The following is a 27286-nucleotide window of genomic DNA, read 5'->3' as shown; positions in this document are numbered from 1 at the left end:
CCATACGTTGGCTTACGGAGTATCTATGTAGATGTAGCTGTAGACGTCATCCATATCGATACTTAGGTTAGGCGGGGAATCTGAATCGCTCTCGGATACTAAAATAAATTGGTTCGGATAGAGAAGGAGACTGCTATAAACTGCTGTTTACGCATGAGGGATTCCTGTGCTGCATTATCTGACAATGTGAGTTTGTCAAGTAGGGAGTGGTATCTTCTGAACCCACATTGGGGACTTGCTGCACAGCTTCCTTGACTCTATAAATACTCAACAATGTGTAATACTAATATTTTGAAGAATGTTTCATACTAACCGTATACAGTGACATACTGCCCCTCATTAAACTGATCGTGGAATCCAACCAGTGCGAAGTCATTCCATACTGTGTCATGTATGACAGGATGCCTCTTGAATATGGCCTGCAGCGTTGAAGCTTCCATTTCAGAATTGATGATGGCTAAGTGGCCGCCTTCTGCTTCGCACTTGCGACGTGCATTTTCCCACGTATCCGTTGTAGTATGGAGCTTGTAGAAACCCACTCCTGGGAACAACTCGTAACCCGGCCCAGGTCTTTTCCGCTGAACTGTAGACACAAAAACGAATACACACTTAACATAAGACTAACAAAACTGAGGTGCATTACTATGGTACAAATATTGCAGATACTTTGGAAACAGATGCCAAGAACTGACCTCGTCCAGGAAGTGGTTTCGCTACGGCCTCGACCCCAACGTATGCTCCAGCGCTGTAGTCGATGCCAGCAGGTGATAGATACTCGCTGTAAAAACAAGTGCCTTACAGTTGCTGTAAAAACAAGTAGCTTACAGATTCTCAGTGTAAAAACAAGTGGCTTACTCCATCCTGAATAGTACATTCATTATGTGGTCAAATACCAGCACACGCGCAGTGGTTTTTGTTCCAGACTCCAGACTTCTCACTAATAACGCGGTTAGCCAGTTTTTGCTGCTCTTGCGGTGTTTAATATTTGGGGCACATTTTCACGAAGCTATGATTTCCCGAAACAATATTTTGTTTCCAGTCTTACTCAGTAATGTTAAATAATTGTCGCGTCGTGGGTTTTTATTTTTTTTTAGACAAGCCAGCAACTTTCCCGGATTTTCTTCGAACCGCGATGCAATGTTTGTTTTCTTATGGACAGGACCATTACCATGTTCATGCAGAGACGGCCAAACAGGTGCTAAAAAGAAGGTACCACGGTAGTGTAATACATTTTCATTGACTTGTGCACAAAAGAAGACTATATATATATAGAAGCGACCCAGAGACACAAAAAGGTTTCAGATAGATTGTATACTAGTCGGACAGGTATCCATAAACCAGGTTCTAAACTGTAAAACGTTCCCAGGAGCAGATGCTGACTCGGACCATAATTTATTGGTGATCAAATACAGACTAAAGCTGAAGAAACAGCACAAAAGAGAACGGATCTGGATAATCTGAAAGAGCAAGATATAGTTGGAAGTTTGAAAATGAATATTAGTCAAATAATGACTGAAAGGGAAAAGGAATACAACAGAAGATGAGTGGGCAGCTCTGACAGACGAAATAGTGGTGGCAACAGAGGAAAAAACCGATGAAAAAGACAAGCCACAAAAATAATAATTGGATAACGAACGAATCATTGAGTTAAACTGATGAAAGAAGAAAAACAAAAATGAAGCAGGTAACAGGCAACACTGTCTAAAAAAATAAGATATAATAATTTAAAATAAGGGGATATTTTAAACCAAGTAACGACAATCAACGCTGCAGGCTACTACCATTCACACAATTTCTCTCGGCTGTGGACCCCGTTGAAACTAAAATAATCTTCGTAGTTCAGAAGAAAAACAAAAGACTCAAAATAGAACCCTCTGGTTTAACATGTCTGCTACAGATACGGAATGCCTGTTGTCATCTGATCCACATAGAACTGATATCCTCTGCTCTCTGTCATGCAGTTAAGGCATAACTATAACATACGAATACGGCTAATGAACCTCCCGCTCAAACTACACACTGAGCTGACGAAAAAACGCGAACTCTTTATCTTTCGAACTAAATAATATAAGAATTTTCTAGGGATGGCATCAGCCATGCACAGCGATGAACTGCACTTTATTTTTGTAGCAATGACTGATTGAAAAAATGTCCAGTTATCGTAATTTTATGCAGCTGCTACTCGCTTTGGATATAATTGACGCTCCTATGTCTTATTTACACAGGGTATCGTAAAAAAACTCATATTTTAGCAACGTTAGATCTTACTGTTAAATTACAGAAAAAAATTATGTCCAATTTACCTCCTAAGTACTCCCTTTTAGCAAAGATCTTGGGACTCATTTTCAGTACAGCCAGGCCATCAGTTGTTGAGCAGCAACTGAGTCGTCAAAAGCAAGCATTTGCAAAAAACTATAGCGCTTGGACGTATCACCATGAAAAGATAGATTTTTTTATATAAGTGTAACTTGATTTACCCCTTCACCAAGTAACTGTAGGCGCGGCACATCTCTCTAAATGTCCCGTCTGGATAGCAGGAAATGTTGGAAACCAATCCTGGTTGAATAACATAAAGTTGAACTAATATATATAACTTTTTGCAAACATATCACGAAGATCCTACTTCAGTTTAGTCAGAGAATTCATTTTTCCATTTTAGAAAGTTCTTACGAACTAGTATAGTCTTCGTTCTTTTCTTGTAATTTACGTGATCTAAAGTACATGATTTATGATGAATACTTTTTTCAAAATTTGGATCTATAATAGTCACACCAAAACAAGTAGAAACTCCATTTAATATGCATCAGAAAGTCTTTCGGTTCTCACTAACGAAAATATCTTCGGTCTTTTTTTTTTATAGACGAGTTAACGATTAGAACAAATGGAATAGCAGGATTATTACAACCATTATTTGCGAGCTGACAAAAGGCGTCGCGGTACGATTCAACCTGGACACCAACAATAGTTACAGAATTTTAGGCGTCTGTCTGGTAGATCTAGACAGTTATCCTAAAACCTCTTGCAGGCGTTGTGCGTAAGTACTTTATTTACAATGCTTATTCAGATTCATCAAAAGATATGACCCTGTGAATACAGGGAAGCATGGTTTTGTGTCATCAATAAATCAAAACATAGGAATTTCGTATGAATTTTTACATCGACGTTTTGGTGTTTGAAATCTCCTTCCAGTGTATGTAAAACTTTTTTCAGGTATGCAAGCCACAAGGGAAACTAAACAGTCGAATTCCTAGAAATAATTACTCATTTGACATATTATAGAACATGTCACTGAAATCGACAACACTCTTTAGAAACCAGATAGAAAAGTACGTGTAATTCGTCTAGCACGTTGTTAGTACTGCAGGTAGAAGTACCATACTTAGTCATTCAGTATGTCATAATGACGCCAAGAGGCAGAGGCTAGTATAACCAAAACCTGACTAATATAAATTCTGAAGACAGTAAAAATCTTATTTTTATGATTCATTGACAAAATGTAGGCAGTACCTGGTTTCCACTTCACAGAAGAATGCATTTTTCTGGCCACACGGGAGATCATTGAGTCCGCCGTCCCTGTGAATGGCCCCACAGTCTTCCCCTGGATTTCCCATGAAATTCTGGCCCACGTTGTCCGGACCCTTCGACCACCAGCGAGAGTAATCCAGCGTGTACAGAGGTTCTCCTAGAGTTGCAGAGAGACATAGGACAGGATGTAATTCACATTGCACGAACTTTATTCTAAGTTGTACAAACAGGCGAAAACAACTAAGGTATTCCGTTCGGTCTGATACTTTGAACGCTGTATATCTCTGAGGAACATATTCAGCCTGCTAACTCTTCTGCGCTACTAGGATAGTCGTAAAGTTTTGATTATTATCTCGAAAAAATACAGTATGAGTAAGGAGGAAAGGTACATTCTTTGAGGGGCAACAGTATAAATGATTCTGGACAAAACACTTCATATGGACACGTGACATATTCCGAATGGTTTCCTAGTTAGAGTATATTTAATGTAGCCTATTTGTATTTATTATCTACGTTATTCAAACATTGTCATTGTTTACAACGTACCGCAATAGTTTAGAGGAAGGCGAGGCGAACAGTTTGATGCATGACACTTGTGGTCTGTCAAGGCGGGGAACTGCCGAAAATTCGGCTTCAAAAACTACCAAAGCGCATGCGCGTCTACAAGTCACAGAGAGAAAATGAATAGGAACTTTCTTTGTAGGAAATTTAACTTAGTTTAACTCTGTACTGCGACACGTTTTCGCTGGAAGTTGAGGTTTACGAGTTATATATGGAAAACGTGCAAATGTGATGCTGAATGTGTTCGATATCGGAAACCATTCGGAACAGAGCATATGTCCATACAAAATTTTTCGTTCAGAATCGCTAATACTATTACCTCTCACAGAATGTACCTTACCTCCTGACCCACCCTGTATAACTTAGATAATTAATATTTCCCTTGTTTGTTGGTACATATCTGCAGTCCCGGTAAGCATTATAGGTCTCGTGCTGCAATACCTTCGCACTCCGATAGAGGAGCCTAAATGAAGTGATACAGCTCACTGGTAAAGCGGAGTGCGCAAGGGGGCTAGTCGCAAGGTTTTAACTGATAAAATGGATGTTGGTTGCTCCGTTTCGTCTTGAAACCTCTAGCGGCGTACCACAGTACTCTGACGTGGGGATTTTAATGTGTACCGAGAATGCGCACATGAACCCACACATATACAAAAAATTTATTACGTACATTTTAGTTTCGATATGGTACTTAAAACTTTATGACCAACGTTCATACAAATAATGATACTTTCAACGTGCCCAAACTCTGAGATACATGAACAGTTTCAGTTATAGAGAATTTAGGGGGTTTCAACTATAGAACCTGGGGATAAATCTCACTTATAGACGATCTTTACTTGTCTACATCTACGTCGAGATACATACTCCACAAGCTGCCACATGTACCTTGTACCACTACTAGTCATTCCTTTCCCTTTGCAAATGCAGCCAGGGAAAAGCTATTGTATGCTGCTGTAGAGACCCTAATTTGTCTAATCTTGTCTTCGCAGTCCTTATGTCAAATGTACGTTGCCGGTAGTAGAATCGTTCTGCAGTCAGCCGCAAACGCCGGTTGTCTAAATTTCCACAAGAGCATATCGCGAAAAGAATGTCGTATTCCCACCAGGGATTTTCATTTGGATGATGAAATCTGTTACAGGTGTAAAATTTATTTACTTCTAAAAAGAAAAGGGCAACGTGGTCTCAGAACTTGTATCCCATCTTCAGGTGCATATTAAAATGTTAACCCATAAGGAATGCATTTTAAACTGAGTTACGCATCCTTTGGGGACTCACATTTTAATATGCACCTGAAGATGGAATAAATGTTCTGAAACCGGTTTGTGTATTCCTTTTTAGAAACAAATAACTTCTGCAGTCATTGATGATGAGCAACAGTTGTGGACGTCGCGTCAAGAGAAACATGATTCCCATGAGAATTCACGAAGGAGCTCCGGAAAACTTCTCTGCTGATAGAACCTCCGAGTAACAAATCTAGCATCACACCTCTAAATTGCTTCGATGTCTTTCTTTAATTCGACCCGACAGAGTTCCCAAATGTTCGAGTAGTACTAATGAATGGATCGAACTAGTGTTCAGTGCACACTCCATTTCCTATGGTTTTGCAACTGACAGCGTAGATATTTAACTGACGTGTCTATGTCAAGCAGTACACCACTAATGCTGTATTGTACTGTATTTGTTTTTCCTACTCATCTGCATTAACTTACACTGATATACATTTAGAGGAAGCTGTCATACATCATACCAAATATAAATTCTGTTTAAGTCGTCTCGTACCCCCCTACATTCACTAAGCTTTCCTGTACTCTGTAGCCGCATCAGCTAACAGTCGCAGACTGCTTCTCTCCCTATCGGCCAGATCTTATGTTTATTCGTACACCGGGTGTTTCCGTAAAAGCGTGCAAAAATTTAGCAGGATATAGAGGATGCTCCACTGAACAATTTGAGGTAGGGTATATGGGGTCGGAGAAACCAGCTTAAGGAGATAATAGGAATAAAATCACATTACCGTATACTTTTTTATTTACATTAGTTACAGTGAACTGCAAATACCATCATTGATACAATGAGTGTACTGTTTGTATTCTGTCTTGCAAAATGTGCTGAAACTGATGGCCATCGACCTTAAAGCAAAAATGACATCGGCGAACAAGAGTCTGACGCACCCTGACCATATCCCTGGTGTGTTTCAAATCACATCACAGGCAGCTACAATTCTGGCAACTAATTCCAACTGCGTATCCACTGCAGTCTCATACACAAGTGACTTCAGATATCCCCATACGAAATAATTAGGGGATTCAGGTCAGGTGACCTCGCAGGCCATGGAATAGGACCTCCCCTTCCAACAGTAAATGTCAGCAATGGGAATTTTCTGTGACTTGTCCAAAGCATTTGATTATGTGAACCATGACATTATGTTACAGAAATTACAATTCCATGGTATAAATGGCATAGCATATGAGTGGTTTAAGTCTTACCTACAGAACAGGAAGCAAAGAGTTTCCTTATACAGGTCAAGTGATTTAAATAAGTTTGCCACTTCATCTAACTGGGATGAAATTACATTAGGTGTTCCACAGGGTTCAAACATGGGTCCCCTTCTGTTCTTGATACATGTGAAAGCATTCCCTTCCTGTCTGAAACAGGAAGGTGAACTGACACTGTTTGCTGATGATACAAGCATCATTATTAACCCAGTAAAAGGAACTACAATTGAAAATGATACAAATAAGGTCTTTGGAAAAGTCATTAATTGATTTTCTACAAGTAGGCTTGCTGTAAACTTTCAAAAAATACAATACATCCAATTTTCTGCTGCAAAAAGTACAGTTCCTTCAATAAATAGAATACATCAACAGAAGTCAGTAGAAAGGGTAGAGAATACTAAGTTTTTGGGTGTACATATACATGGGAACCTTAATTGGCAAATTCATATTTTGGATCTTCTAAAGCGACTAGGTTTAGCAACTTTTGCAATCAGAATAATTATCAATTTTGAGGATATAGAAATTAGTAAGTCAACATATTTTGCATAATTTCACTCTCTGATGTCATACAGAGTAACATTTTGGGCTAACTCAACATTTAGACAAAAAGTATTAACTGCTCAAAAGAAAGTGGTTAGAATAATGTGTGGAGTTCATAGTCGCACATCTGGTAGGCATCTTTTTAAAAAATTGGGAATTCTTACAACAGCCTCAGAGTATATTTACTCACTAATGAAATTTGTTCTCAGCAACATGGACCAGTTTAAAAACAACAGTGACATTCATGATTATAATACCAGAAAAAAGAAAGATTTACACTATCCTTTACTCAAACTATCTTTGGCACAGAGAGAGGTAAAATATGCTGCTATAAAATTTTCGACAAATTACCAGATGAAATAAAATGTCTGACAGACAGCAGTAATAGGTTAAAAATTAAATAGAAGTCGTATCTCCTTGACAACTCCTTCTATACCATAGATGAATTCTTGAATAGGAATAAATAAATCTATAAATATTATGTATGCATTTTGTGCCATTTAAGGGAATGGGGTAAATAATAGAAATATTAATCTTTAACTCTGTATTGTAATATATATATATATATATATATATATATATATATATATATATATATATATATATATATATATATATCAAAAAACTTGATTCACATGTGCATTTCTTGTGCGCTAGACACATTTCGCATCATAACGGCTACCGTACCGTGCGATTGATCAATGGAACACGTAACCAACTAACTAACTAACAACCCAGTGACCAGGAAATACAGTGTTGGTATGGTTGCGGGCATCAGAACTGAAGTGAGGCGGTGCACCGTCATGTTGTATCCATATCCTCTCACGAGCAACCAAGGGTACGTTCTCCAACTAGTCAGGTAGGACAGAGACACCTTAGAGATAAGTAAAGTACACAAAAACTGCATAATGACTTCCTAGTAACCAGGCTCGTCCTCCTCGTTTCCTTGCAGGAAATAAAGGAAGTACATGTAAATGAACACCAAAGAGCGTGTAAACTTATACGAATGTTAGTCGTAAATAAGCTGGAAAACACTAATGCTAGACAAAACGGTAGACAAAACACTAATGCTAGACAAAGCAGTAGACAAGTTTACTTCCATATCTCCTTAAGTTGGCTTCTCCGACCCCAGGCTCCCCACCTCAAATTGTTCAGTGGAGCATTCTCTATGTTACATTTTTGCACGCTCTTGCGGAAACACCCTGGACAGAGAAGAAGAGCGGTCCTATCACCTTCCCTGGGGCACTCCTAGTGATACACTTGTCTCCGATGAACACTCGCCGTCCAGGACAACGCACTGAGTTCTATTAGTCATGAAGTCTTGAAGCCACGGATACAGCTGAGCAGCTATTTAGTATGTTCGACCTTCGTTAAGAGTCTGCATTGCGGCACTGTCAAACACTTCCTAGAAATCTAGGAATAATGGATCGTCTGTTGCCCTTCATTCACGGTTCGCAGTATTCGCCTCCTATAGTACTGAAAAGTATGTAAGATACGTCTATTGCTTAACTTATATGTCGAAATTGCAATGAAGACAGTAAAAGAAAACGGAGAAGAGTAATACAATCGCAAGCGGAACAGCCTCCTGGATAAAGTAAAGTACGGCTGTGAGTAGAAATGACAGCATCGTTAGAGTAGAATGTGGATGGAGGAAAAAAAGGTTAAAACGAAAGTGATTATACACGCAGGCTAAACTAAGTTTGTTATGATGTCGACGAACGAATCGTCGCCAATGTGAATGACTGGTGGCCAGTGCTAAATAGAAACATACAAATATCTTCTTTGCATATACAGCAGGTTTGTCAGTCGATAAGGAGCTGGCTGCATGGTCTGGGTCTACAACGACTAAAATAATTAGAAGTCGTTGGTAAAAAAATAATATATTGTACTTAACTGGTGGTACAGGAGTCTTCATAGTCAGGAGGAATATAATTACAAACAGAAAGCTATAGAGGCATCACATAGGCCATACTTTAACTAAGCTCCTTGTTAGAGGTTGCTTCCCATCAGCTCAAGGCTATACTACTTTCCTACTTGACGTCCCGAGGTAGAGCGGCCGCGCGCTCGCTAGACACTTGTTACATGCCGCGGCGCGGTTCTAGCCGCGACTCGCGGGTGCAGCGATACAGCACTACTGGCCATTGAAATTGCTACACCAAGAAGAAATGCAGATGATAAACGGGTATTCATTGGACAAATATATTATACTAGAACTGATATGTGATTACATTTTCACGCAATTTGGGTGCATAGATCCTGAGAAATCAGTGCCCAGAACAACCGCGTCTGGCCGTAGTAACTGCCTTGATACGCCTGGGCACTGAGTCAAACAGAGCTTGGATGCCGTGTACAGCTACGGCTGCACATGCAGCTTCAACACGATACCACAGCTCATCAAGAGTAGTGACTGGCGTATTGTGACGAGCTAGTTGCTCGGCCACCATTCACGAGACCTTTTCAGTTGGTGAGAGATCTGGAGAATGTGCTGGCCAGGGCAGCTGTCGAACATTTTCTGTATCCAGAAAGGTCCGTACAGGACCTGCAACATGCGGTCATGCATTATCCTACTGAAATGTAGGGTTTCGCAAGGATCGAATGAAAGGTAGAGCCACGGGTCGTAACACATCTGAAATGTAACGTCCACTGTTCAAAGTGTCGTCAATGCGAACAAGAGGTGACCGAGACGTGTAACCAGTGGCACCCCCTACTATCGCGCCGGGTGATACGCCAGTATGGCGATGACGAATACACGCTTCCAACGTGCGTTCACCACGATGTCGCCAAACACGGATGCGACCATCATGATGCTGTAAACAGATCCTGGTTTCATCCGAAAAAATGACGTTTTGCCATTCTTGCACCCAGGTTCGTCGCTGAGTACACCATCGCAGGCGCTCCTGCCTGTGATGCAGCGTCAAGGGTAACCACAGCCATGGTCTCCGAGCTGATAGTTCCTGCTAATGCAAACGTCGTCGAACTGTTCGTGCAGATGGTTGTCTTGCAAACGTCCCCATCTGTTGACTCAGGGATCGAGACGTGGCTGCACGATCCGTTACAGCCATGCGGATAAGATGCCTGTCATCTCGACTGCTAGTGATACGGCCGGCGAGTGTGGCCGAGCGGTTCTAGCCGTTTCAGTCTGGAACCGCGCGACCGCTACGGTTGCAGGTTCGAATCCTGCCTCGGGCATGGATGTGAGTGATGTCCTGAGGTTAGTTGGGTTTAAGTAGTTCTAAGTGCCAGCGGACTGATGACCTCCGATGTTAAGTCCCATAGTGCTCAGAGCCATTTGAACCATTTGCTAGTGATACGAGGCCGTTGGGCTCCAGCACGGCGTTCCATATTACCCTCCTCAACCCACCGATTCCATATTCTGCTAACAGTCATTGGATCTCGACCAACGCGAGCAGCAATGTCGCGATACGATAAACCGCAATCGCGATAGGCTACAATCTGACCTTTATCAAAATCGGAAACGTGATGGTACCCATTTCTCCTCCTTACACGAGGCATCACAACAACGTTTCACCATGCAACGCCGGTCAACTGCTGTTTGTGTATGAGAAATCGGTTGGAAACTTTCCTCATGTCAGCACGTTGCAGGTGTCGCCACCGGCGCCTACCTTGTGTGAATGCTCTGAAAAGCTAATCATTTGCATATCACAGCATCTTCTTCCTGTCGGTAAAATTTCGCGTCTGCAGCACGTCATCTTCGTGGTGTAGCAGTTTTAATGGCCAGTAGTGTGATTACAAACAGAGAGCTACAGAGGCATCACATAGGCCATACTTTGACTAACCGCCTTGTTATAGGTTTCTTGCTATCAGCTGAAGGCTGTACTACTTTCCTACGTGACGTCCCGAGCAAGAGTGGACGACCGCTCGATAGTGACTTGTTACAAGCCTCGTCGCGGCTCTAGTCTCGACTTGCGGGTCCAGCGATACTAGTACGGATCGCGGTCGATAACTGCAACACCTAACAAGTGTGGTATCGAACGTTGATACCACAGAGTTGCTTAACGTAAAGCAGGAGGAAGGAACAGGAGAAAAAGAAACGAAGAATTTTTCGCATCTACGACGACAGATTACACAGTAGTGGCGGAGGTACTGCAGCTTAGTTGGTGCAGACCAAGAAAATTATCTATGGTAAAAATTTTCTTGTAGTATCTGTTGTGTCTCAGCACTGGAGAAGTTCCTGTAAATGTATGGAAGGAAAATGAAGTGGAACTCTGCTGCTGCATCCAGGTGTACAGGGTGTTACAAAAAGGTACGGCCAAACTTACAGGAAACATTCCTCACACACAAATAAAGAAAATATGTTATGTGGACATGTGTCCGGAAACGCTTAATTTCCATGTTAGAGCTCATTTCAGTTTCGTCAGTATGTACTGTACTTTCTCGATTCACTGCCAGTTGGCCCAATTGAAGGAAGGTAATGTTGACTTCGGTGCTTGTGTTGACATGCGACTCATTGCTCTACAGTACTAGCATCAAGCACATCAGTACGTAGAATCAACAGGTTAGTGTTCATCACGAACGTGGTTTTGCAGTCAGTGCAATGTTTACAAATGCGGAGTTGGCAGATGCCCGTTTGATGTATGGATTAGCACGGGGCAATAGCCGTGGCGCGGTACGTTTGTATCGAGACAGATTTCCAGAACGAAGGTGTCCCGACAGAGAGACGTTCGAAGCAATTGATCGGCGTCTTAGGGAGCACGGGACATTCCAGCCTATGACTCGCGACTGGGGAAGACCTAGAACGACCGAGGACACTTGCAATGGACGAGGCAATTCTTCGTGCAGTTGACGATAACCGTAATGTCAGCGCCAGAGAAGTTGCTGCTGTACAAGGTAACGTTGACCACGTCACTGTATGGAGAGTGCTACGGGAGAACCAGTTGTTTTCGTACCATGTACAGCGTGTGCAGGCACTATCAGCAGCTGATTGGCCTCCACGGGTACACTTCTGCGAATGGTTCATCCAACAACGTATCAATCCTCATTTCAGTGCAAATGTTCTCTTTAAGGATGAGGCTTCATTCCAACGGGATCAAATTGTAAATTTTCACAATCAACACGTGTGGGCTGACGAGAATCCGCACGCAATTGTGCAATCACGTAATCAACACAGATTTTCTGTGAACGTTTGGGCAGGCATTGTTGGTGATGTCTTGATTGGGCCCCATGTTCTTCCACCTACGCTATATGGAGCACGTTATCATGATTTCATACGGGGTACTCTACCTGTGCTGCTAGAACATGTGCCTTTACAAGTACGACACAACATGTGGTTCATGCACGATGGAGCTCCTGCACATTTCAGTCGAAGTGTTCGTACGCTTCTCAACAACAGATTCGGTGACCGATGGATTGGTAGAGGCGGACCAATTCCATGGCCTCCACGCTCTCCTGACCTCAACCCTCTTGACTTTCATTTATGGGGGCATTTGAAAGCTCTTGTCTACGCAACCCCGGTACCAAATGTAGAGACTCTTCATGCTCGTATTGTGGACGGCTGTGATACAATACGCCATTCTCCAGGGCTGCATCAGCGCATCAGAGATTTCATGCGACTGAGGGTGGATGCATGTATCCTCGCTAACGGAGGAGATTTTGAACATTTCCTGTAACAAAGTGTTTGAAGTCACTCTAGTACGTTCTGTTGCTGTGTGTTTCCATTCCATGATTAATGTGATTTGAAGAGAAGTAATAAAATGAGCTCTAACATGGAAAGTAAGCGTTTCCGGACACATATCCACATAACATATTTTATTTCTTTGTGTGTGAGGAATGTTTCATGAAAGTTTGGCCGTACCTTTTTGTAACACCCTGTATATCTCGGTTAAGTAGTAGAGAGTAAAGAGTCCATAAACTTTCAAAGATTAGAAAATACAAAAGGAGTTACCATGGATGTTGGGCGGCAGTAGATAGGAACCATTATAAAATTAGTTCCAGACAGCAAGAGATGGAGGACGGGATTAAAACACCGGAGAAAGTGGTGATTTAAAAACAGTATAATGGTAGAGAGAGAAGCACATTGTCTGCCTGAAGCGGAACTTCACCATCTGACGGAGGCATCACACCGTCCAGCGTCTTACACCTCCCTTCTGTAATACTTTTACCCTTGTTGATGGTCGTACTGTCTGGTAATAAAGACGCCTACATCGCCACCTCAGATACTCCGTTCAGGCCAATGTGGGCATGAAATTTCTTCCTACATAAAATAACGAACTGGCTGCGTCCAGGTTGAGTATTAATATATCATCACTAATCAGGCCAACTGACCAATGCCTAACAAACTTTAGTGATTGTTACCTCAGATCACAAAAGAAATGCGTTCTTTGATTCCGTTCGGGAGATAAAGATAATTCTTTCCATTGAAATTCATACTGTCCAGTGTAATACTGTTTTGACTTCAGGAGTTCATGTTGAGAATGTGCCCCAGATAAGGATGGTGTAAGTTATATTGCCTATCTTAAGGTCCATCAAATATTTTGCAGGCCATTTTTCCTTTACCCACCCTGTATTAATTGTACAGTGTATAGCTCCGTGATTATTAGTCTCTCACGGAGGTAGGTGGTAGAAAAGGAGGAAGAGAAAGACTGCTGAATAAAAAGTTCTCGAGCTTCCAGCCGAGTAAAGTGATTAAAATTACAAGAGGTTGCGGCCAAGCACACCTTGGCCATTGTCAGGTGGTATGACTGCCAGCACGCTGCTGGTGCGCCCTTTAAACAGCTCGCTATGACGTCACTGGTGCCCTCGACATTGCCATACATGGCCATACGTTCACTCGGCGTTCGATGCGCCCGCTTCAAAAACGCGGTTGCTGCATTCCACGCCGTGTTGGGCTGCGTGTCACCGTCCCTATTTAGGGTGTTACAGTGACTTTTATGCCAAGAGATTCTTTAATTACACAATCCCAGAAGCCGTTAGTGCGACCCACGACAAATGTTTCGTCAGATTTTGTCCGGTGTCCGGTTTCTAAAGTATGCTCAGCTAAAGCAGATTCCTCGGGGTAACGTAGGCGATGAAACCTCTCCTACTCTTTCTTACGTTGTTCCACAGTGACACTGATTTCCGACGTGAGCCTGGTCACACTCGCAAAGTACCAGGTATTCTGAGGCCTACTGCGGCTTTAACTGGTCTCAGTAAGTGACGGATTTTGTTGGAGGCCTGAAAATCGGTTTGACCCTGTGTCGTTTCAGCAGGCGATTTACCTTGCCCGACACGGAGCCACAGAATGGGAAAAATGCAAGTTTCTCCGTTCCTTGAAATCACTTAATTTACTTGACGGTCGCTATAGCTGTCGTTCCTGGAGACCTTGCGTGGGTGGTTCAGTTCCCGGGGCAGGTTATCGTCGTCTGATATCTTTCTTGCACAATGCATCATGTTTGTAAAGCAGTGCGCTTCTGTGCCAGGTGGTGATGGCTGTTGGCGTGCAAGTACAGATCGATGTGGGTGGGTTTTCTATAGTTGCTGTGGCCAAGGCATCGATTTCGTTAGCGGCGGACGAGGGCGTTGACGAAGGGTAATGCATCGTCTTTTTCTACTTCCATGGTAAACTGGATGTTACTGTTAATGTCGTTGCGGTGACCCAAGAACTCGTCAAGTTCCTTATGTCCGTGGGGCCAAATGACGAAAGTGCTGTCATCGTATCGAAAGAAACGACTAGGCTTTAATGGCGCCGTGCTTAAGGCAACATTCTGAAAATTTTGCCGGCCGAAGTGGCCGAGCGGTTCTAGGCGCTACAGTCTGGAACCGCGCGGCCGCTACGGTCGCAGGTTCGAATCCTGCCTCGGGCATGGATGTGTGTGATGTCCTTAGGTTAGTTAGGTTTAAGTAGTTCTAAGTTCTAGGGGACTGATGACCTCAGAAGTTAAGTCCCATAGTGCTCAGAGCCATTTTTTTGAAAATTTTCCATGAAGAGGTTTGCAACAGCTGGAGCTAACGGGCTACCCATTGCAACGCCGTCCGTCTAATGGTAACACAGAAAACAAGAAGACGTGGGACTGCCTAAAAAACTGGACCACTTCACTTACAAAGAACTGGGATACCAGGTCGAAAAAGTCGATGACAGGCACATCAGCAAATAGCGCCACCACATCATAATTGACCATAATGTTACCCTTACTAAGACCGAGACGGTTAATTCGGTTGATAAAATCTGCTGAATTTTTAATATGATGTTCGCAGTGTCCTGCATACCGAGCGACCAGGTTGGCCAAGTACTTTGCCAGCTTGTATGTTGGTGAATCAATGGGGGATACGGTGAGGCAAAATGGCACCCCGTCCTTGTGGATCTTCTGTATAGCATAAGCAGTAGGTGGTCCACGTGCCCGTGAGAGAAGATTCTTGACCACACTGTCTTCCACCGAAGAGCGCTTCAATTCAGCGTCTTTCTTATCATTCTCGATGTTGGGTTGCGTGGGAGTTTTCGATGACAATCTTCTTCCAATAGTGAACAAGTTGTCGTACCATAGTCCGCGTATTCCATAATTACGTCTATATTCCCACTGTCAGCAGGAAGGGACACAATGCTGTCATCATTTCGCAGTGTTCGCAGGCCATTGCGCTCAGCCCTGGTCATGTTGGGTTCTGGTAACATTTGGTTTCGTGAGAATACGGCTCCTTTCACGCCGTAGATCATCCGCTGTTTCATTTGGGAGCTTGCGGACTGCCTGTTCGACGCCACTTACTACGTCACAGGCAGGAATGTCCCGCGGCGAAGGTGCGAAATTAAGTCCTTTCTTAAGTGCCGACATTGCACCCTTGTCTATACCTCTCGCCGTCAAGTTGATGATGGTGCGTTCTGAAGGGTCTGTGGTCCACACCGCGTTGTTGTTGCGAAAAGCGGCTGAACTTTCATTTCTGCCTCTCTGTAGTTCGTTTCTGTGAGGAGATTTGTTGTGAAACCGTAGCTGCGTCGATACATTCCCAGTCCAAAGGCCGGCCGCGGTGAGCTAGCGGTTCTAGGCGCGCAGTCCGGAACCGCGCGACTGCTACGGTCGCAGGTTCGAGTCCTGCCTCGGGCATGGATGTGTGTGATGTCCTTAGGTTAGTTAGGTTTAAGTAGTTCTAAGTTCTAGGGGACTGATGACCACAGTAGTTAAGTCCCATAGTGCTCAGAGCCATTTGAAGCATTTGAACCCAGTCGAAAGCTGTGAGTGTCCTCGATAGTTGTATATGCGAGGCCATCAGAGCACGTCCACTCGAATCGAGCTTATGTCTGGTGTTGTGTATCCTTTCTCGTAGTAATGCGAAGCTGTCACCACGAAATATCCCCCTGGTGGTGAGGGGTATTGATAAGATGGGATACCACAGCAAATCGTGCAATAGTCTTCTCGTCACGGCAGTGCAGCAGAAAGACTAGCGAACTGAATAAATTAGCCTTCTTGACGCACAGTTTCCCCAAATGTTTAACGCGGCGTCAAGTATCCTTCCCGTACAGGTACGTGATGTACGAATGCAGAGTCTCGCTGCGGAAACACTGAATAAAAAGTTCTCGAGTTCCAGCCGCGTCAAGTGCTTAAAATCACACGAGCTTTCGGCCAAGCGCTCCTTGGCCACTGTAAAGTGCTATGGCTGCCAATGGACTGCTAGTACGCACCTTATGTACACTAGCTGCCGGTTGTGACGTCATTGAAGCCTGCGGCATCGCCGTATATGGGCTTACGTTGATGCGGCGTTCGATGCGCCCGCTTCAACCGCGCGATCGCTGGATCCCACGCCGTGAAGAGCTTCAGGCCAAAGTCTCTACTTAAGGCGTTACCAGTGATTTTTGTTTCAATAGCTTCTCTAATTACATATTTCCAGAAGCCGTTAGTGTGAACCAAGGCGGATGTTTCATCAAATTTCATCCGGTATAAGTTTTCTAAACCATCTACTTCTACATCTATACTCTCCAAACCATCGTGAGGTGCATGGCAGAGGGTACGTCCAATTGTACCAGTTACTAGGCTTTCTTCCCATTCCATTCACGTATGGAGCGCCGGAGGAATGATTGTCTGAATGCCTGTGTGAGTGCAGTAATTATTCTAATCTTATCCTCACAATCCCTATTAATCGATACACAGGGGGTTGTAGTATATTCATAGAGTCATCACTATAAGCCGATTCATAAAACATTGTTGACAGAATTTCTCGGGATAGTTTACGTCTGTCTTCAAGAGCCTTCCAGTTCAGTTCCTTCAGTAACTCTGTGACACTCTCCCAGCGATAAAAAAAAACCCTGTGACCATTCGTGCTATCCCTCTCTGTATACGTTCAATATCCCCAGTTAGTACTGTTGAGTACGGGTCTCACTCACTTGAACAATATTCTAGAACCGGTGGCACGACTGATTTGTAAGCAGTCTCCCTTGCAGACTGGTTGCACTTCTCCAGTGTTCTGCCACTAAAGCGAAGTCTACAAACTCATTTACCCACAACTGAGCCTATGTGATCATTCCATTTCCATTTCATATCCTTACGAAATGTTATACCCAGGTATTTGTATGAGTTAATCGATTTCAACTGTGACTCACTGACATTATAGTCGTAGGATACTACTTTTTTTCGTTTTGTGAAGTGCATAGTTTTACATTTCTGAACATTTTGAGCAAGTTGCCAATCTCTGCACCACTTTTAAATGTTATCAAGGTGTGGCTGACTATTAAGGCAGCTGCTTTCAGAGAGTACTTCATCCTAGGTAACTGCATCGTCTGCAAAAATTCTGGCGTTACTATTAATGTTGGTGCAAGGTCATTAATATACAGCATGAACAATAAGGGTCCCAACACACTTCTCTGGTGCAGAGCTCAAGATAATTCTACATCTGACGACGACTCTGCATCCAAGATAACCACGCTGCGTCCTCCCGACTGAAAAGTCCTCATCCAATCACAGATTTCTCTTGATACCGCATATGATAGTACTTTAAACAATAAGCGTAGGTGTGGTAATGAGTCAAATGCTCTTCGGAAATTAAGAAATACTGCATCTACTTGACTGTCTTGATCCAAAGCTTTCAGTATGTCATGTGAGAAAAGTACGAGTTGGATTTCACATGGTCGATGTTTTCGGAATCCATGCTGGCTGGCATTGAGGACGTCATTCTGTTCAAGATACCTCGTTATGTTTGAGCTCAGAATATGTTCTATGTATCTACAACAATTCGATGTCAAGCATATTGGACGGTACGCCCACATACAGCGATGCCTTGGGTGGCAGTGACGTCACCGCCGGCTGTATAAGGGGTTACTCAGTGCTACCGCCGGGATACTCAGCATTCTTACAGGAAGACTGCTGCTTCAAAGGAGAGTCTCATTCCGTTATAAGGGCGAACGACTGTGTAGAGTTTAAGATGCTTTTTTTTTTTTTTTTTTTTGGAAAGTGCATAGATTGAGGTATCAGTCGCTTGCGTTTTCACGAGATAACGAACCAGAACTATATGTCATTTCATTCATTGTACAATTTTCCAAAAAATAACACACTGTAATAGCATTTAAAATGTCCATCGCTCTTTTTGTTCGGGTGGTGTTTCTTAATGGAGACCTATACTTCACTCAATATGGTACAAATCTCTTTCATCTTAGCACTTGAAACAAGCAGTAACTCTCCCTGCTCCCCTCCAGAAATTTCCTAAAGATTAACTCTGGTCTGTCACCTTGCAAGTCAACAAATTCCTCTTTGTTCGTTTTTGTCTGTGGTTCAAATGGCTCTGAGCACTATGGGACTTAACATCTGTGGTCATCAGTCCCCTAGAACTCAGAACTACTTAAACCTAACTAACCTAAGGACATCACACACATCCATGCCCGAGGCAGGATTCGAACCTGCGACCGTAGCAGTCGCGCGGTTCCACACTGAAGCCCCTACAACCGCTAGACCACCGCGGCCGGCTAGAATTTACCATTTACCACCATCATCAGCAATGGCAACTCGCAACAAATGAAATGAAGGTCAAAAGAATTTTGCAAATTTGTTCATTTTGTTGAAGAAAATTTTGTGGTTAAATGCTTCGATTATCCGTAAAACACAGTTTATATATCGTTAAATAAACAGGTGTGTGAAAAGAAAGTTATATTGGTGGGTCTCCCTGCCACGTTTTCCTTAATTCCAGTATCATGTGGTAAGACATATCTGCTAAAGTAACAATAAAGATTACAACTGTCCTTGTACGCACCCTTTACCCTTGTGCATGTTTCTTTCCAAACTGATCTTCCTCATTTTCTCGTATTCTAAACCGATGTAGTCTTCTTAAATTTCCTTTCCTCACAAGTCGCTCTATCAGAAAACATCTCTGCCGCTTCCGGTACTGAAATCATTTCAGTACTATTCGTCGTATTACAACTGTTCTTTCTTAGGGATATGATGTAAAAAAGGTACTATATGCGAGAAACCCTGGTCCGATGATAGAGAGGGCCTGATGGCCTTAATCACATCAGGTGAAATAAATAAACAAATAAATAAATAAAATATTATGGGCTATGATCGCTTGGTGATGTAAGAAATGGAAGGTTTCAACTCAATGGAATCAAAAGAAACAGACGTTTGTGTCACATATTTTGATAGCGTAAACTCACTCATTAAAACCTATAGATTACTTCCTGTCGTCCTAGAATCATAAAATTTAGCAAGAAGTAAGGTTTCACAGTACAAGCAAAGGGGAAAAACGGAAAATTATTAATTTGTCATTATATCACACGAAAAAATATTTCTCTTGTCATTTGTTATCTGACTTCGACTTAAAACATACACGAAAAAGTCTTGTAAATCCATTATCGAAGTCGATAACAGATAAAAACCGTCGAGGTTATCGACTGTCAGGCTGGATGAACTGTTGCTATACGTTTGAACGGAACCCTCAGATTCAGAGTCATACCCGCACCTGAACAATATTTTTAAATAGCTTCCAATATGTTTCATTCAGTGAGATAATTCGTCTCCTCAAGAATAGTTTGAAAACTACTATAGTGTAGCATTCACGTAAATATGATATCATTAAAAGCATAACACAAAATTAACTTTGACTCTCCTGTAGCAACTCAGTGCAGGAACCCGGGGTTACGTAACTTGTCCACTTGCTGGAGCTGACATTACATAAATGAAAAAGAAGAAAAATACACCCTGTTCATTCAGTCAACTGCCTCGCTTTGAAGGTTTATTGGAGTGCTATGTACACCAACGAAGAAAAGGTAAAAATGCTACTCATCTATGGAGAATGTAAATTACTATACTACATGTACCCGTACTGTAAAAAAGAAAACTTTATTGCAGATTACTGTTTTGCCAACTTATATTATCCAAACATGAGCACCATTTCTACCTTCTCTTCGTTGGTGCAGATTGTACTCACATTAACTTTCCACTGAAGATGTTTGACTGAATAATCAGTGTGCGTTTTCCTTGTTTCCATTTCTTTACTGTCTACTTCAGCAAGTGGATGAGTTACCTTAACCGGAGTTCCTGCTGTGTGTGCTAATATACGAGAGTCAAAGTCAAGTTCATAATGTCATGTTTATGTGAATTGTACTTTGTGATACGTTTTTGGAAAAAGTTTTGATGACATGACTGTGGGGTATCGAATGAAAAATATACAGGGTGCTATTCTTATCTTCATGATGAACATACCAGGATTGAAACTTAGATAGTGGCTACTATTTGTTCACAACCGATACAAAAGAGTTACATGTTTGCACCTGTTACTATCCTTCAAAGTAATCACCAGCGTTGTGTAGAACCCGTTACCAGCGATATGGAAGGCGTGGTATACCGTTAGCAGAGCCTGTTCTGTTGATGGTGCGAATGGAGCGGTCTACTGCCTGTCGAATCTCTGGAACAGTTCTGAATCGAATGCCACGAAGTGGTTCCTTCATCTTCGGAATCAAATCAAAGTCACAAGGACTTAAGTCCGGGGAGTATGGTGGATGGTACAGTACTTTCCAGTCCCATCGACCTAACAGAGCAGCTACAGCTTGCGCTGTATGCGCCCACGCATTGTCGTGCAAAATGATGGGTGGGTTGCGCAGAAAGTGTCGCAGCTTCTTTCGCAAAGCTGGTGGCGGGTGATGCTCCAAAAACGAACAGTAATACTGTGCACTGACGGTCTGCCGTGGAGGAACGTCATGCGTTAGGATAACACCACCACAGTTGTACACGAAAATCACCATAACTTTAGACCGCTCCGTTCTCACCATCGACATAACAGGCTCTGCTAACTGTATACTACGCCCTCCACATCGCTGGCAACGAGTTCTACACAACGCTGGTGACTACTTTGAAGGACAGTTACAGGTGCTAACTTGTAACTCTTTTGTATCGGTTGTGAATAAATACACTACTGGCCATTAAAACTGCTACACCAAGAGGAAATGCGGATGATAAACGGGTGTTCATTGGACAAATATATTATACTAGAACTGACATTTGATTACATTTTCACGCGATTTGGGTGCATAGATCCTGAGAAATCAGTACCCAGAACAACCATCTCCGGCCGTAATAACGGCCTTGATACGCCTGGGCATTGAGTCAAACAGAGCTTGGATGGCGTGTACAGGTAGAGATGCCCATGCAGCTTCAACACGATACTACAGTTCATCAAGAGTAGTGGCTGGCGTATTGTGACCAGCCAGTTGCTCGGTCACCATTGACCAGACGTTTTCAGTTGGTGAGAGATCTGGAGAATGTGCTGGCCAGGGCAGCAGTCGAACATTTTCTGTATCCAGAAAGGCCCGTACAGGACCTGCAACATGCGGTCGTGCATTATCCTGCTGAAATGTAGGTTTTCGCAGGGATCGAATGAAGGGTAGAGCCACGGGTCGTAACACATCTGAAATGTAGCGTCCACTGTTCAAAGTGCCGTCAATGCGAACAAGAGGTGACCGTGACGTGTAACCAATGGCACCCCATACCATCACGCCAGGTGATACGCTAGTATGGCGATGACGAATACACGCTTCCAATGTGCGTTCACCGCGATGTCGCCAAACACGGATGCGACCATCATGATGCTGTAAACAGAACCTGGAGTCATCCGAAAAAATGACGTTTTGGCATTCGTGCACCCAGCTTCGTTGTTGAGTACACCATCGCAGGCGCTCCCGTCTGCGATACAGCGGAAGAGTAACCGCAGCCATGGTCTCCGAGCTGATAGTCCATGCTGCTGCAAACAACGTTGTCGAACTGTTCGTGCAGGTGGTTGTTGTTTTGCAAATGTCCCCATCTGTTGACTCAGGGATCGAGACGTGGCTGCACGATCCGTTACAGCCATGCGGATAAGATGCCTGTCATCTCGACTGCTAGTGATACGAGGCCGTTGGGATCCAGCACGGCGTTCCGTATTACCCTCCTGAACCCACCGATTCCATATTCTGCTTACAGTCACTGAGTCTGGAGCAACGCGAGCAGCAATGTGGCGATACGATAAACTGCAATCGCGATAGGCTACAATCGGACCTTTATCAAAGTCGGAAACGTGATGGTACGCAGTTCTCCTCCTTACACGAGTCATCACAACAGCGTTTCACTGGGCAACGCCGGTCAACTGCTGTTTGTGTATGAGAAATCTGATGGAAACTTTCCTCATGTCAGCATGTCGCCACCGGCGCTAACCTTGTGTGAATGCTCTGAAAAGCTAATCATTTGCATATCACAGCATCTTTTTCCTGTCGGTTAAATTTCACGTCTGTAGCACGTCATCTTTTCGGTGTAGCAATTTTAATGGCCAGTAGTGTAGTTGCCACTATGCAAGTTCGAACCCTCGTAGATGGAAGAAAGATGTTGGTTGATGTCCCCCTGGTAGCTAAACTATATTTGTTTAGTACTGCTACTTTTCTGCTTCTTTACGAAAAGTGATTTCGGGTGGTCAAAGTAAATGGGTGGCTCTGTATAACAAAAGCCGGAATGGTGTCAATACTGAACCCTGTGGAACACCAAAAGTAATGTATACTCATTAAGAAGAAAATTCATTATGAAATCTTGCTACCTTTCGGTTAAAATGCTTGGTTGCAATAATCGAGTGTAGGGAGTGGCATTTTCCAGTTTCTGTGATAAAGATCATGCCAAAGCGAGCGAGAAATAATAGTGAAGAATGTGCATGAAAAAGTGAACAAACCGTAAATTGTGAGGTACTGGCCCTCGTTAAACTGGTCGTGGAATCCGATGAAGGCGAAGTCGGCGCGCGGCGAGTCCTTGTAGAGCAGGCGCGCCCCGAACAGCCGCTGGAGAACGGAGGCCTCGTAGCTGGAGTGGACGACGGCCAGGTGGGCGCCCTCGCTGGCGCACGCCCTGCGCGCCCCCTCCCAGTCCAGAGCCTCCGAGTGCAGCTTGTACAGGCTGGCGCCGAAGCGCGCGTAGCCCAGGCGCAGCGCGTGCGACTCCACGGCTGTACTCGCCGCAGGGCCTGTGGGCCAGTTCCAAGGGCTTAAACCAGTCAACTGGTGACGTACGTCCTGATACCTATTACAATGTAAACAGCATCGGGAAACATACCGCACCTAACTGTTCTAACTTTCTGAAAGTAAGTGACACAGTTTTAAAGTAGAAAATGGTACACTCATTGAAAAAAATAATAAAATAAAAAAAAAAAATAAAAACAGTTCACCACGAAGGAATTATCCGAATGGAGCTGGAAACGATAGATGCGACGTACATATGCAGACAAACCAATATTCAAGAAACGTAGCAGGAGTAATCTATTAAATTACAGGCCCATATCGTTAACGTCGATATACAACAGGATTTTGGAACATACAAGGTGAAAAGTATTTAAACCGACAAACTCTGTGAGGTTGTAGGGGACATCAAAACAAATATTTTTCCCTAATGTCATTTTTTCATATGAGGAATATTTAAACCGGTAGAAGAAGGTTTCTTTGGCGGCAAATTAATTAAGCCAACAAACACTTTTCCATTTTTTTATGACCAAGAGGTATCACATTAACACAACCCAATTTCAGTTACAGTAGATTTTCAGAAATGCCTGTATTGACACGGATCATGTTCGTCTGACACGGGCAAAAACCCCAGGAGTATCCTGAATTGTTCCTGCTGCTGCTACTATACGGGCAATCAGATCCTCTTCTGATGCAACAGAATTTGAGTAAACAAGGTTGCGCATCTCTCCCCACACAAAACGTCCAGAGGGGACATACCTGGGGATCGAGCAGGCCATGGTACAGAACCACCTTTGCCAATCCACGTTTCTGGGAACCGTCGGTTCAGGAATCTCGCACGTGACGACTGAAATGTGCCGGCGCCCCATCATGTTGGAGCCACATGCGTTGTCTTGTAGGGAACGGGACGTCTTCCAGCAATTCTGGCAAGGCTCTGGCGAGAAGATTGTAATAGTGCCTGCCATTTAATGCCCTAGGTAGCAGACACGGCCCAATTAAACAGTCCCCAACAACACCGACCCATATATTAACGAAGAACCGCAGTTGATGAGCGGTAGTAACTGTGGCATGTGCGGCATCCTCACTTCAGACATGCGAACTGTGCATGTTGAAGGCTCCATCAAGCCCGAACATTGCTTCATCGGTAAACAACACAGAGGATGGAAATGTAGGATACATTTCACACTGTTCCAGGTACCACTGCGAAAAAAAATGGTTCAAATGGCTCTGAGCACTATGGGACTCAACATCTGTGGTCATAAGTCCCCTAGAACGTAGAACTACTTAAACCTAACTAACCTAAGGACATCACACACATCCATGCCCGAGGCAGGATTCGAACCTGCGACCGTAGCAGTCGCGCGGTTCCTGAGGTACCACTGCGAAAACTGTGCTCTGGGTGGATAATCAACTGGTTCCAGGTTGTGGACACGCTGTAAGTGAAATGGACGTAACAACTGCTCTCGAAGGATTGTTCTTACATTCGTCTGATTCGTCCCCATGTTACGTGCAATTGCACGAGTGCTGACTGAAGGATCCCGCTCCGAATGCTGGAAGACAGGTTCCTCAAATTGCAGCGTTCTTACCGTGCGACGGCGTCCCTGTCCAGGTAATCTGCTAAATGACCCGGTCTCACGCAGACGTTGGTACACAGCAGCAAAGGTCGTATGATGCGGGATACGGCGATTAGGATATTGTTGTTGATAAACCCGCTGTGCATCTCGTCCGTTGTGGTGCGCTACGTAGTACGCACCAACCATATCAGTGTACTCACTCCAGGTGTGTCGCTCCATTAGTAAACTGAGTCAATGCACTACTACAATGGTGGACGGCAGTTGCCTACAACCGAAGAGCGTAATGCGCCCTCTAACAACTGAAGAGCGTAATACGGCCTCCACCGGTTTAAATAATCCTCGTAGGAGAAAATGACATTAGGGAAAAATATTTGTTTTGATGTCCCTACAACCTCCCAGAGTTTGTCGGTTTAAATACTTTTCGCCCTGTATTTTGTGTTCAAACATTATGAATTATCTCGAAGAAAACTGTCTACTGATACACAGTCAACATTGGTTTAGAAAACATAGTTCCTGTGAAACACAACTAGTTATTTATTCACATGAAGTGTTGAGTGCTACTGACAAGGGATTTCAGATCGATTCCGTATTTCTGGATTTCCGGAAGGCTTTTGAGACAGTACCACACAAGCGGCTCGTAGTGAAGTTGCGTGCTTATGTAATATCGTTTCAGTTATGTGACTGGACCTGTGACTTCCTGTCAGAGAGGTCACAGTTTGTAGTAACTGACGGAAAGTCATTGAGTAAAACAGAAGTGATTTCTGGCAGTCCCCAAGGTAATGATATGCGCTCTCTGCTGTTCCTTATCTATACAAACGATTTGGGAGACAATCTGAGCAGCAGTCTTAGGTTGTTTGCAAATGACGCTATCGTTTATCGACTAATAAAGTCATCAGAAGATCAAAACAAATTGCAAAACGATTTAGAAAAGATATCTGAATGGTGCAAAAATTGGCAGTTGACCCTAAATAATGAAAATGTGAGGGCATCCACATGAGCGCTAAAAGGAATTCGTTAAACTTCGGTTACACGATAAATCAGTCTAACCTAAAAGCCGTAAATTCAACTAAATACCTAGGTATTACAATTACGAACAACTTAAATTGGAAGGAACACATAGAAAACGTTGTGGGGAAGGCTAACCGAAGACTGCGTTTTATTGGCAAGACACTTAGAAAATGTAACAGATCTACTAAGAAGACTCCCTACACTACGCTTGTCCGTCCTCTTTTAGAATACAGGATTTGGGATGTACATCATTAACAGAAAGGCGTTTTTCGTTGCGACGGAATCTTCTCACGAAATTCCAATCACCAACTTTCTCCTCTGAATGGGAAAATATTTTGTTGACACCGACCTACATAGAGAGAAACAATCATCACGATAAAATAAGGGAAATCAGAGGTCATACGGAAAAATATAGGTGTTCGTTCTTTACGAGATTGGAATCATAGAGAATTGTGAAGGTGGTTCGATGAACCCTCTGCTAGGCACTTAAATATGATTTGTAGAGTATCCATGTAGATGTAGATGTAGTTTCAGAAAAATTGGGTGATTGGCAAGTCAATAGCGCGTTGGTCCACCTCTGACCCTTGTGCAAGCAGTTACTCGGCTTGACATTCATTGGTAGAGTTTTTGGATGTCCTCCTGAGGAATATCGTCCCAAATTGTGTCCAACTGGCGCGCTATATCGCCAAACTCCCGAGCTGGTTGGAGAGCCCTGCCTATAACGCTCCAGACGTTCTCAACTGGGGAGAGATCCGGCGACCTTGCTGGCCAAGGAAGGATTAGACAAGCACGAACATAAGCTTTTACAAAATGCTGTCTGTGATATTGTTATTTAGCCTTCTACCGGATTTGGTTCTAAACCATCATCAACGGCAGAAAAATTATCACAGCTGTATCACTGTCATACGTCGTCTGACATAAATTACCACTAAAAACCATAATTGCCAATACAAGATGAAAAAATGATGGCACACTGACAAAAGAATAACATGTGATGTACATCACATGTATTGAAGTGATCGCGGTCTGAGGCGCCTTTCCACGGTTCGCGCGACTCCCCCCGTCGGAGGTTCGAGCCCTCCCTCGGGCATGGGTGTGTGTCATTAGTGTAAGTTAAAGTTAGATTAAGTAGTGTGTAAGCCTAGGGACCGATGACCTCGGCAGTTCGGTCCCATAGGAACTTACCACAAATTTCCAAATTTATTGAAGTAATC

The 27286-nt window shown here is 43.3% G+C and overlaps 1 protein-coding gene across 1 annotated transcript in view; it reads right to left on the bottom strand.

The window, feature by feature from the left end:
* The window catches only part of LOC126481762 (macrophage mannose receptor 1-like), a 101196-nt gene that overhangs the window by 60771 nt on the left and 13139 nt on the right, over positions 1 to 27286 (bottom strand). The window contains exons 3-6 of the mRNA XM_050105717.1: positions 23211 to 23498; positions 3508 to 3682; positions 693 to 778; positions 314 to 583 (exon numbers count right to left, since the gene is read on the bottom strand). Of these exons, the coding sequence (XP_049961674.1) occupies positions 314 to 583; positions 693 to 778; positions 3508 to 3682; positions 23211 to 23498 (819 nt within the window). The remainder of the gene's footprint in view (positions 1 to 313; positions 584 to 692; positions 779 to 3507; positions 3683 to 23210; positions 23499 to 27286) is intronic.

The sequence above is a fragment of the Schistocerca serialis genome, chromosome 5 (genome assembly GCF_023864345.2).
Source record: "Schistocerca serialis cubense isolate TAMUIC-IGC-003099 chromosome 5, iqSchSeri2.2, whole genome shotgun sequence".
In the NCBI taxonomy this organism is placed as follows: domain Eukaryota; kingdom Metazoa; phylum Arthropoda; class Insecta; order Orthoptera; family Acrididae; genus Schistocerca; species Schistocerca serialis.
This window is presented reverse-complemented; position numbering and strand designations above follow the sequence as displayed.